Genomic DNA, 13680 nt, shown 5'->3' with positions numbered 1-13680 from the left:
TGGTTGTACTTACCTGCTTTGGCTAACATGGAAGCTAGGAGCTTGCACACAATGGAACCTCTCTTTCTCATTTTGCTTTGTTTGCTGTAGGGAAAGTAAGGGATGACTCCAATAATATTTCTGGCACAGGCAGTCTTCAGCGCGTAGGCCATGATCAGTAACTCCATAACAGCCGTATTCACATCTCTAAAAACATTAAAATCTAACCATTAGGATTCTTTTCATTTTTTAATCCTGAAAAACATTCCAATTCCTGACCAATAAAAACATCCAAATGCTAAGCTATTACATGAGAATTCTTCTTCTGTTCATGTGGGCTCTAGGGAAGATTCACTAGCCCTACCTACTTAGCAGTCCACGCTAACTATTTCTGAATATTTAACTTCCCAACACAGCCAACAACCTCTGGCACTTGGGCCCTATGCTTAGATTTTTAGGACTGCTAACATATTTCTAACTGTGAGGATCATTTCAGATCCCAACCACTGGTCTACCAGACTCTGTGCATGTCACCATGATGTAACACCAACAGCCACCTGCTTGTGTACAATTCTCAGGTCTTACAGCATCTGAACTACCTTTACCAAGGACAAAAAACTAATCACCAAAAAGAAAAAAGGAAAATATTATCATGGTTGGACTCAAAGATCTGTTCTCTCTAAGGGATACGCTTGATTTTTTATTTCTAACCCTCAGATGGTAAAAAAGTTTAGGCTGCTAGAAGAAAAGAGAGAAGTGGTAGAATGTAAGAGATGCGAAGGTAGAACAAAGATCTGCTAACTGACTGGATATATGGTTTTGGAATAAGAGAAAGTGAGGAGTCAGAAACAAAGTTTGAGAACCATGATGACTGGAAAGATGGCAGTACCCTCAACATTAACATGAAAGTTTGAAAGTGGGTTGGTTTTTTGGGGGGGTGGTGAGCAAATGTAGTGACTTTTGTGATCCAGACCATATCCAATGTAACTCATCCTGTCCTAACTCAAATGAAAAGAGGTCTTCACTCAGTGGTCACTGTCCTAAAGCACAGAATCCGCCTTCTGTAGCCACAAAGATCATAATACGGGGTAGGTAGCGAATTTTCCCCAGTAATACCTGTACATATTCAGTTAAGAAGTGAGTGCAGAGTTGGGGAGTGTTGGGGATAAGGATAGGTACAGTTATACTAGAAATAACAACCATGATCGGTTATCAAAGCAATGGGGGAATAGTCAACCTCCAACTGGATGACCATACATTCCTTGGGGTCAAGCCACAGCTCCCACTTTTGATACTGGCATCTAATTTTTTTTTCTGAATCCAGGGAAAATCTTGCTTATCTCGTTATTTTTTCTCATATAGCTTTCATTTCTTGTACATATCCCAACTTTTAACAAAAACAAACAAAAACCAGATAATGCAGAGATCAAGCCAGGCAGCATATACAATATTCTGTGCCCATAGTCCCCCACCTCTTTACTAAGAGGGAGACTTGATTTATCATTTGTTCTCCTTGAACTAAGATAGAGCACTGCAATGAATCAGAATTCAGTTGCCGTATGCTAATGTTTTCATCCGTATCAGTGAGCTGTCGTATAAATTGTCCTTCTGGTTTGGCTCGCTTTGTTCTATTATCAGCTCGTACAGATCTCTCTGTGTTTCTCTGAATGCCATTTGTTACTTCTAACGTTGTACTCCATACATGTGAATGTATTCCATTCCATTCACACACCACAATCTGTTTAGACATTCTCCAGGCCACGCTGTATTACTGCTTAGTTGCCACCCCCAAAGCATCCACCAGGGGGAAACCAACCCCCATTGCACCGTAGTCCTGAATGAAAAAGTTCTCAGATCTACTTCACATACATTTTAATCTATTCTCAAAAGGAAATAATAGACCAAAGATAACAAATCTATATCCTGTTAACAATGATTCTAGATTGCCATTCTCTGTATGAGCTGACCACAACTGTAACTGGTTTCATATTCCAAAGGGAGAAACAGAATGGGGACCCTTTAGGATATTCCTCTTCTCTACTGGTAATGTATTTTTGTCTTTTCCTTCAGACACTGCCTTTTTTAGTTGGTATGAGACTGTCCCTCTCCAGAGAATTCAAAACAAATATTACCTGTTCCTCCTGGGTGTAGATTACTGAGAAGATCCAAGTTTAGACCTAGTTCTTGCACTCACAGAATTTACATAATAGAAGAGGGATAAAACTCCAACACACACAATATTACATGGTAAGTGCATTATGGGTACTAATTAACTAATTAGTAAGTTCATTGGGGCAGGTAAGTGGCCTAGTGGATAGAGCACTGGGTCTGGAGTTATGAAGATCTGAGTTCAAATCCAACCTCAAACATTTACTAACTGTATAACCCTGGGCAAGCCACTTCACCCTGTTTGCCTCAGTTTCCTCACCTGTAAAACGAGCTGGAGAAAGAAATGGCAAACTACTCCAGGATTTTTGCCAAGAAAACCCCAAATGGGGTCATGAAAAGTCAGACAGCTCAAGTGACTCAGCAGCAACAACAGAATGACTTAGAGAGGTATAAAACCAAGTGCTGTGTGAAGCTCAAGAGGAGAGGGGCTGTTACCACATCTGGGAGACCAGAGGAGGTCTTATGTTGGGCTTTAATGGAGGAGTGTGAATTTAGGAGATAAAGAGAGGGGACGAAAACATTTCAGACAAGGGGGCAGTATGAACAGAGGAGAAAAAGAAAACATAGGCACTGGAGTTAAAAATACAAAGAATGAAACAGTCCCTATTAGAAAGGAACTTCCATTCTAATGGAAAAGACAGGTACACATACAAATATATACAAAAAACCATGAAAACCACAACTATAAAATGGCTGTCAAACTGAATCTGAGACACTAGATGTACAAGCCTTTTGTAAACCTAAAAGTGCCAAAAGAATGTTAGATATTATTTTCTGCTTTTTATGAGAATTATACTATTTACACTGACTCACAAGGTTGATACAACTTTTTTGTAAATCTTACACTGTCACATAAATTCAAAATGTTATTTTTCTCAATTTCCCAGCCAGAAGGCTGTTACACCTTAAACAGCTCAATGGGGGGGGGGGGGGCCCACAGGGGGGAGATCAAGCTATAAATGAATTGCCAAAAGAGAAAAAAATCCATGGGGAAGTGAATTTTTTCAAATACTTTCAGAGGCAGAAGGTATGCTACCAAATTCTTTTATGAGGCAAATATAGTCTTGTTACTCAAACCAAGGAGAAACAAAGTAGAGAAAGAGAATTATTAAATTCACTAATGAACGTTCATGCAAAAAAAAAATCCTCAAATGAGACTAGAGAGATATGTCTAGAAAACAAATAATTCAGCAAAACAAAGTTGGGTTCATACCAGATGGTCAACATCAGGAAACAATCAATAAACATATATCAAGCACCTGTGTGCTAGACTGGCAGAGACAAAGGCAAAAGTAAAAAAATTCCTGCCCCCCAACTCAGAGTTGACATTCTACTGGTGAGGGATGTCAAAAACAGTCACGGTTTTAGACATCGTTGCTTATTTTGTTTTTCTCACAAGACAAGGTTCAATCTAAAATGAGAAATAAAATGGGAAAAGAAAAAAGGAATCCATAAACCACAAACAAAAACCCAGACTGCAGTGGTTTGGGACTATTTAGAAAGTGAGCAGCCTTATGAATATCATAGAATTTCAAAGGTAAAAGGGACTATGAAATTATCAAGCCCACACTCCCATATGGGTAAAGAAATTGAGGAGTTAAATGAATTACCCACTGTTGGCTACTGTCTGTATTACAGTATATTCTGTGTCTCACATGTAGTAAATGTGCAAATATTTGTCAAATATAAATGAATAAATAAATCATGATACCAGTTTGGTCCATCAAGAAAAGATTAAAGCCAAAAATATCATAAAAGACAAAATCTTAAACAGTGACATAAGGCAATCCAGTTAAATTATAGAACAATAAAGAAGACATTAAAATACTGAAAAACAAATTCTAGCCCATCATGAATGTTACTGATGGAGGCTTGACAAGAGACAGGAAGCACACAGTGAATAAGCTTTAGATTACTGTCCCTCGGTATTCACCCTTACAAATGACGATTGGTGCTGTTCTAGTTTTACTCTAAAGAGAAATTCCTTCTGGTTACTGGCTCTTCCTTTTTAAAATCAATGTCAAGATTGCTGCAAATATTAACTTGTAAAGGCTACTATTTTGAGAACTCACATAGATACAGATCAACGGCAGCATCACTTATTTTTCCAACTACCCAAACCAGTTTGGGAACAGCAAAATATTACTGAAATTACAGTTAAATGACTCAGAGTCTTAGGAACCTGACAGGGTTTATGTTGCTGTTGAGTCATGTCTGATTTTGAGACCCCATTATGTGGTTTTCTCGGGAATGAGTTACCTAAATGGTTTTCAATTTCCTTCTCCAGTGGATTAAGGCAAATGGAGGTTAAGTGATTTGCCCAGGGTCACACAGCTACTGTGTCAGGCTGTATTTGAACAAAGATCTTCCTGACTCCAGGCCCAGCACTCTATTCACTGAGCCACCTGTCACTTTTAGTCCAGAGGAGGGATAGTCTTTGAGTCTAGCATCTGGTACGCCTAAAGTGAGAAGTATTTTGTTGAACTGGATTTCAATATTAGATGCTAAAAGAAAAAAGCAATTTATACAAAGATATTCACAGCAATGCTAATAGTGGAAAATTTGGAAACACCTTGTACATAGTTAAATATGGGAGTGGCTAAGCAAAATAACACATGTTAACATGATAGAATACCTCATGTAACTATTAAAAAGTCTTTCCTTGTGTCTTCCTATTTCACAGGCACTCGATGAAGCACACATATTCTGTCCAACTGGTTATCTCATGTTCTCACTAAGGGCTCTCTTTTTTCCTGGTCATACATTTCTTTTTTGGTGACAACTTTTGTATCACTTCTTATACTGCCTTACTTCACAACAAGAATGTCAAGATGGTTGAGTCACTTTATCTATCTCCTTGATGGTTACTGAACAAGAATCTGCTATTCAAAGTTTACAGACTCTAGAACTGGTGAGATTCTTGGCACACCCCATCCCTTTTCCACCACTGTATCACTGTCATTGTGGGAATGGAAGAAGGGGCAGAGAACAGGACTGTGGACCTGTGTTCCTGGGTTATAAAGGCTCAAGAATTCACCAAATGGACAGCCTACAGATGATGAGCTTCTCTTGTATTTAGGGAGGTTGGTCCTTGGAAAGAAGTCTTGTCGTCGGATTTTACAGGCCAATTACAACAATAAAAATGTTTTATAAATCCAGAAGCAAATGAGCAATTAATGTAAATAGTACAGCTTTCGGGGTAAGTGCATTAAAGTTGCTTAAATTTATTTAAACCAAATCAAAACAAAAAAGATAGATGCTTTGAGTATCAAAGAGTTGGGAGGTCAACTAGGTAAAGAAACCTTTTATTGCATTAATTCCATTTCACTCAAATTCAACCACGACAGGAATGTAGTCTGGTTAAAGAATGTACCAAGGTACAGGCCTCTGTCATGCTGGTTTCAGTACTCAGAAGACAGAGGAGGAATTAAATATTCCTGAAATGTATAACCTGATCAAGGACAGTTTAGAGAAAAAAGGTCTCTAAAGACTGAGATCTATGAGACTCTATTTACCTCTTATACATCCACCAGGGTCTAGCACAACAATTTTATTTAAGCACCTGTGTAAACTGTTGAATGAATACATTAATCAGAAAGTAACACAACTTCCAAATCATTGATTTGAATTTTATTCCCTGGTGGTAACTTAAAAAAAAAACTTGTAAATACAAAAATATTTATAGCTGCTCTATGTGATAGGAAAAAAAACAAACCCCTGGAAAACAGCCAATTGGAGAAGAGCTAAATAAATGGTAGTCTAGCAGATGGAAGAGCAATGGGACTGGAGTTTGAAAGACCTGAGTTCAAATTTACCCTCAGACACTTACTGGCTGTGATTCTGTGTAAGTCACTTAACCTGTTTGCCTCAAGTTTCCTCATCTGTAAAGTTGTGGCGATAATAGCATTTACCTCCCAGGGTTGTTGTAAGGATCAAATGAGTTAATATTTGTAAAGTGCTTAGCACAGGACCTTGCACATAATAAGCAAAACAAATGTCTGCTACTACTATTACTATCATTATTATTACTAATATAATGAAAATAAATATGAAAGAAAAACATGGAAAGACCTATGTGAAAGGACACTCAGCAAAACCAGAACTACATACATGTTGATTACAACTATATAAAAGGAAAAAGCTAGAAATCATCTTTGCACCATAGGATCAAAACGGTCAGAGTAAGCGGGGATGTCAGAGGTGATCTAATCTGGCCTCCTCTATCACTATGTAAATGTCAACTTCTATCTTGCCCAGGGGTTCCTAACCTTTTTTGTGTTTCACAGCCCCCTCTGAATGCTCAGAGGTGCATAAAATAAAATAGGATAACAAGGGAACCAAACGTTCTGAAATACAGGTATCAAAATGTTTTGAAAAACAAATTCCCTTACTGCAAGTTAAGAACCCCTGCTTCAGGGAAGGTGCTGCTTCTCCTTTATTTTGTATTTGTACTCCTAACCCCTAGCACATAAGTGCTTAATAAACGTTTGAGTTAAACTGAATTTCTTATTAATGACTCTTATTTGTAATTTGAATTTTTTTAAACAATTGGTGATATATTGCAGAAAATGTTGTCTTCCAGGATAAATAAAAACTGGCGTGTTTTGGGGGGGAAACATTGGAGGGTATGGAGACATGACCCTGAATAGGAATAGGGATGCTGTCATCCCCAACATGTAGATTCATACACTGTCACGCCTTGCACTTGTCTAATGTGCACAGAACTTTAGTGGAAGCTCTTATAGACTGTAGAAGGATGATCTGAAGTAAGAGAGAGGTGGAAAAGGTGGCATTGTTTTGCTAGTTCTGAGAAAAATGGAGATCCACTGATAAGAGGGGGATAAACAATGGGCAGTGTGTAACAAAAAGCCCTCAGCAGAATTCCTATAACTAGAAGGAACTGCTAAGGGAAATAGATATTGCACTAATAATGAGCACACACAGTTACATGAACCTAAAAATTGTTTTGGCAGAAATATTTATGTAATACTACATACAAGGTCCTTGAAAGGAAAAAGACACATATAAGTGAGCTCTAACCTTGGTATTGTCTGTATAATGAAGATATCTTGACCACGAACAGATTCTTTTATTTCAACTCTTGTTTCTGAAAAGCAAAGGAAAAAGATTTTAAACTCAGATAGCTCACAGCTCAAATAATATAGCTGAAGGTATATTATAAAAAGTAGTATTCTTATCAATAAACATTTATAAGGTGCCTACTATGAGCCCAGCTTTGTGCTTAAGTGCCAGGGATATAAAAAGAGGCAAGACAGTCTGTGCCCTCAAGGGGCTTGCTGTCTAATGGGGAAGACAACATGCAAACAAATACACAAAAAGCAAGCTGTATATAAGGATGAATAGGAAATAATCAGAGGGAAGGCACTAGAATTAAGAAAAGATCGGGAAAAGCTTTCTCTAGAAGATGGAGAATTTACTTGGAACTAAAGAAGCCAAAGAGGTCAGTAATTGGAACAGAGTAGGGAAAGGATTCCAGGCATGGAGGACAGCCAGAGAAAATGCCCAGAGCTGAGACAGAGTGTCCTGTTTTTGGAACAGCCAGGAGACCAGTATTACTGGAAAAACAGGAGGGGGCTAGGTTATAAAGAAAGGGCTCTGAATGCCAAACAGAGCATTTTTATTTGCTCTTGGAGACAAGAGGAAGCCAGTAGAATTTACTGAGTAGGAGAGTGACATGATCAGACCTATGTTTTTAGGGACCGAATGGAGGATGGATTGGAGTGGGAGAGACTGAAGCAGGCCGACCCACAAGCAGCCTATTACAATAGTCTAGGTGTGAGGTGAGAGCCTGCACTACAGTGGTGGCAGTGTCAGGAAAGAAGTGGATGTATTTTAACAGGTTACAAAGGTGAACTTATTAGGCCTTAGCAACTGCTTGGATATGGGGGGTAAGAGAGAGTGATGAATCCAGGACGACTCCCAGGTAGTGGACCTGACAGACTGGATGGTATTGCCTTTACAATAATAAGGAATTATCCATTATTATGCTTCTTTTTAATTCCTTTTTTTCCTTTTTTATTGTGAACTTAATCATCAGCAAATACAGACATTTCAATATACAAAGAACAAGAAAGGACTGAATAAAACATTGTGAACTTGTGTTATGTGGTTTTTAAAACTACACGTTAAAATTAACAACGTAGAAACAAAGTTGCTATTTGCGATGCTATTCACGCTTTCCCTCTCTGTAGTAAAAAAGTTTCATTGATGCTTTTTTGTATTATCTATCACTATGCCCACTACTCTCCTGAAAAGCCCTCACTTCTAACAAGTTTGTAGAGTTCAGCAAAACAAATCAATTCACTGGCCACAGAGGAGGAGGCATATTTCATCTAAATCCCTAGCCTATCACTTCTCTGCCAAAAAGTAGGAAGTGTGTTTTACCAACTGTCTTTTCGAATTCACTATAGTTCACTGCTTTGATCAGTTCTGAAGTCTTTTAAAGTTCTCTTCCTTCACAACAGTAAGGATGTCAAGGCATTAACTAATCTCTGAGCCTGATCATTTCACTCTATTGCACTTCAAACAAGTCATAAAGGTTTCTCTGAACCCATAACTCATAATTTTGAATGTAATTCTATTTTACAAAATCCGAATACAATCTGTTCTGCTATTCTCCAAATGACATAAACCTATTTTGTTTTGACAAAAATTGTTAATCTATTTTTGAACAGTGGTTTTTCTACCTGTCCCTGACCTACTTGGGGTATATGGCTGATAGTAGTATCCCTAGTACAAAGGCCATATAGTATTTACTGACACTGGGGCATAGTTCCAAACTCTTTTCCAGAATGATTAAATTTGGGCTCCACCAATGATAGTACATTAATGTACCTCTTCTCTCAAAACACCTAACAAAATGGCTAGTTTCTTTATAGCAGCATAATATCGAAGAACTAGAAACAAAGTATGTCCATTTCCTGAGGTAAATGGATGTCATGGCTTATTGCTATACTTTAAGAAACAACGAATATGATGAATACAGAGTAATCAAACCAGGAAAATAATATACACAATAATTAAAACATCAATTTGCACAAGAAATTGTAACTGAATACTGTGAAATTACAATGACTCAAGAGATATGAAAAGGCACCTCCTCCTACTTCTTTGTCTGGGGGAAGAGGACATTGTAGATCCATTAAGGCAGACTTTTTTGATATGTTGGTTAGTTTTATTGCCTGTTATCAGGGATTGCTCTCTGGGGTGAAAGGAGGGTGATGCAGGATTAGGAAATGTAGATGATGTAAAAATAAAAAGATTAACAAACTAACTTCACTACTGTATTCTTCTTTTGTCATCTTTGCCAATTGATGGAACGTATAACCTTGAAGCTGTATTAATTTGTATTTCATTTGTAATTAGGGATTTGGGGCATTTTTTTCATATGGTTATTGATTGCTTGCTTTTCTTCTCCTGAAAAGAAGAAAAGTTGTTTTCTTATATTGGAAGCACACACTAATCAAATAAAAATCAGTAACTGAAGCACGACCTCCCCCCATGTAGTATGCACCAGATTTCTTTTTTACTACTAGCACACTGAAGGCTCTTTGAGGGCCAAGAACTGTGTCGTTTTTTCATCTTTCTGTCCAGAGTACATTCGATCAGTCAGCTCTTAATTGCTTATTGAATCAACACTAAAAGGCTAACATTTTCTAAATGCAAATACTTCTGGGATCCTGGATAACAAACAGTGATGCACGCTGGGAAAAAGACAACATAAAGGACAGGAGGTAAGCATAATCTAAATCCAGGCTCTGCCACTTCCCATGTCTATGACCTCGGATAAGAGACCCAGTTTCCTCATTTGTAAAATGAGGAGGGACGGACCTTGAGAGTCTCTTCCAGCTCTTAATCCACGATCCTACTTATCTTTATTGTTAAAGAAGTAACTTTCTGGGGGCAGCTAGGTGGCGCAGTGAGTACAGCACCAGCCATGGAGTTAGGAGGACCTTAGTTCAAATCAGGCCTCAGACACTTGACACACTTACTAGCTGTGTAACCTTGGGCAAGTCACTTAACCCCAAAAGAAGAGGAAGAAGAAGAAGAGGAAGAAGAAGAAGAAGCTCTCTGTATGTAAAAGACTCTGGTGGCTTGTAACAATGTTGGATAACCAAACTTATTTCTAAAGTAAGCCAAGTTAGTGAATAAAGGCAAAATTCTCACCTCCATTTGTCTCCTGGTACACAACAGACTTTCCCAACTCAGCACCAAGACGCCTGCAAGAGGAAAAACAGAGAAGAATAATTTTTCTTTTAATAACTAATAATTATATAATAATAATTTAACAATTTCTTTTAATAATTTTTTTGCTTCTACAGAGTTGTGTGGTCACTATATATATATACTACATTCTTTTCTTTTTTTTATACTTCCCATTTACACTGTTACTTATTGAGGGCATTGTTTTCCTGGTTCCAATTACATCAATTCATGTCTTCCTATGCTTTTCTGAATCTTTCATAATTTATGGCTTAGTATGGTACAATAATATTCCATTACATTTTTGTACTACCATTTGTTACATCATTCCCCAGTCTATTAGTAAGTATCTACTTTGTTTCTAGTTCTTTGCTATCACTAAAGAACTGCTATGAGCATTTTGGCATATAAGTGAGTTTTACTTCTATCTTTAACTTGGGGTATGAGCAGTATTTCTGGGTCAAAGAGTATAGACAACTTAGGCATTTTTTTAAAGAAAGCATTTTTCCAAATACGGTTGAATTAATTCACAGCTATACTGTCAGTATGCTGTTCTTTCTGGAGCCCATTTAACACTACTGCCAATTTGTGGGGTTGTGAGGTAAAACCACAGGGTTGTTTTGATGAGCATTTTTCTATTAATGATCTGAAGCAATTTTTCATATGACTGGTTAATAGTTTATAACTATTTTTAGAATTATTTATTCATATCCTTTGACCACACTGGGAAATGGCCCGAGGTATATTACATATTTGAGTTAATTACCTATGTGTTTTGGATATATATTAGAGATATTTTATTAAAAGACCCCCCCATCACCAGTTTTCTTTATTATAAAAATGCATTCTTTCCATTGATGCAAAATCTTTTCAGTTTCATGAGCAATTATAGTTTTTCATGTATTTTATTTAATATAAAAGGCAAACAAGTAAAAAATACCAAAACGTATTAAAATAGACTACTGTTAAACTACAGTTAAAATAGACTACTGTTTTCCTCAAAAGCAATCAAATAATTTAAGAACTAAATTTCCCGCCAAGTGAGATTCCATCTCACTCCAAATCCTTACTACATTTTAATAAAGCTATTATTCTACTAAAAAGCCAGTTTAAAACCAAAGTTTAATGTTATTTGGGTCAATAAAATCACTGCAAGCAGACAGAAAGCATTCAAGTACCGAAGAGGAAGCCAGGATCACAGGATTTAGCAGTCACCACTATAAAGAAGCAGAGACCTTAGAATGCAATATTCCAGAAGGTAAAGGACATGTTTGCAACCAAGAATAATTTACCAAACAAAAGTGAATATGGTGCTACTGGAGAAAAAAAAAAGGCTCTTTAATGAAAGAGGCCTCCCAAGCATTCCTGACGAAAAGATAGGAGCTCTACATGAAGCTCAAAAACAAATTTGAACATTTAAAATGTGTTTATTCATCGAAAATGAACAATGATTAAAAAAACTAAATGAGAGATAAACGTCTTACCTTCCAATACAGAAAGATAATACATGTGGTCCCTCTGATCAGAGTTCACAGAGGGAATCCAAGGTCTGGGAAAAGTTTTTCTGTTATGTCCTGATGATCTTAAGAAAAGGATGGAAAGCGAGGGGAAGAATACACTGGGGGAGGGGGGGGAGGGGAAGGCAAAGTAAAGAAAGGGAATATTATCTCACGTACTAGCAAGGAGTAGAAGAGGAAAGTGACTGACACTTGAACTTCACTCTCACCTGAACTGGTCAAAAGAAGGAATACAAATACACTTATGTACAGAAATACACTTCATTCAACAAAGAAATCAGAGGAAAAAGGGAGAGGGTAAATTAAATCCTAAGCAAAAAAAGTCTAAGGATAAAGAAAAATACTTATATTTCTTTTTGAAGTGCAAAGGTGGCAAAGAATAGGAATCTAAGAGCTCTCCATAAATTAGGGAATGGATAAACAAGTTATGGCATATAGTAAGTGTGATAGAATACTACTAAGTTGAACTCTTATCAACGTAATGACTAAACATGATTTCCAGATGACTAATGATGAAATATGCTACCCACCTCTGATAGAGGTAAAGGATTCAGAATAAGACAAATATATTTTAGGACAAGATCCACATGGAAATTTGTTTTGACTGCACATGTTTGTAATAGGTTTTATTTTTCTTGTCTTCTCAGTGGGGGGACGAAAAGGGAGGGGGGGAGTGAAAAGACAGACTTTGATTAAAACCAAATATATACACTCTGATCAAAACAATCGCCAATCACAATTCTAAAGGACTCATGATGAAACATGCTGACCAATTACTGACAGAGGATTCAGAATGCAGATTATAATTTTTAAAGCTATAGCCAATGTAAAAATTTCTTTCCCTTGACTTGTTTGTGCTATGGGTTTTATTTATCTTGCTTTCTAAAGGCAGGGTGAGGAGAGGGAGGGAAGACTGATCACTGTTAGAAAATAAAATTTAATTTTGAAAATTTAAGAAATAAAAAATAAAAAGGACAGAGAGGTTCAATAGGGAAGTCAGTACTTCCCCAATCAAATAAAATGAAAGTTAGATTAGACTCTAAAGGTCCATTTTGGCTCTAAAATTAAGAGAATCTGGAGTCCACGATGACATTGGGCAAAAAATATCTTAAATGCGTGCTTTCTTAAGCATTTATGCTCTATTTTGTATAGACAGCTCCTCCTGGAAGACAAAAGCTTATTTTATTCACCTATGTCTCTCCTCTGTCACCTCGAATGTCCTTCATGCAGTAAGCTAAACAAAATGTTTGTTGAACTAAATGGGAGTCAGAAGGCATGGGCTGGAACCTACCTAGATATGACTTTGCAACAGCTTCAATTTCCTTTCTATAAAATGAAAGGACCAGGCTAGATATTTCTAAGGTCCTTTTTAGTTCCAATGTTCTATAAATCATTTAACTATTCCAATTCAACAATCAATCAACAAACATTTATTAAGAATATATATGCCAGGCACAGGGCAATGCAACAAGATGAATACAGAAAGTAAAAGAGGAGCTTATATTTTAGTGGAGAACACAAGTTTACATATAAATATATAAATGACAAATATAAAAATTAAATACAAGATGGTTATGGGAGAGAAGGAACTAGGAGGGATAGAGAAAAGCCTTCTGTAAAAAGAGGAATGTGAGCTAAATCTTGAAAGAAGCCTGGACCCTAAGAGGTGAGAAGAGAGTACACTCTAGGTATGGAGGGTGGCCAATGCTAAGAGATGGGAGATACACAGTGTCCTCTTTGCCAACATGGCTGAATTACAAACTGGATAGGTAAGAAGGGACCAGGTTGTGAG

General features: G+C 37.1%; 1 protein-coding gene across 1 annotated transcript in view; it reads right to left on the bottom strand.

Annotated features, from left to right (window-relative positions):
• Positions 1 to 13680, bottom strand: part of PRPSAP1 (phosphoribosyl pyrophosphate synthetase associated protein 1) — a 43132-nt gene that overhangs the window by 13592 nt on the left and 15860 nt on the right. Inside the window, exons 2-4 of the mRNA XM_036756029.1 lie at positions 10336 to 10388; positions 7189 to 7255; positions 14 to 186 (exon numbers count right to left, since the gene is read on the bottom strand). Of these exons, the coding sequence (XP_036611924.1) occupies positions 14 to 186; positions 7189 to 7255; positions 10336 to 10388 (293 nt within the window). The remainder of the gene's footprint in view (positions 1 to 13; positions 187 to 7188; positions 7256 to 10335; positions 10389 to 13680) is intronic.

The sequence above is a fragment of the Trichosurus vulpecula genome, chromosome 4 (assembly GCF_011100635.1).
Source record: "Trichosurus vulpecula isolate mTriVul1 chromosome 4, mTriVul1.pri, whole genome shotgun sequence".
NCBI lineage: Eukaryota > Metazoa > Chordata > Mammalia > Diprotodontia > Phalangeridae > Trichosurus > Trichosurus vulpecula.
This window is presented reverse-complemented; position numbering and strand designations above follow the sequence as displayed.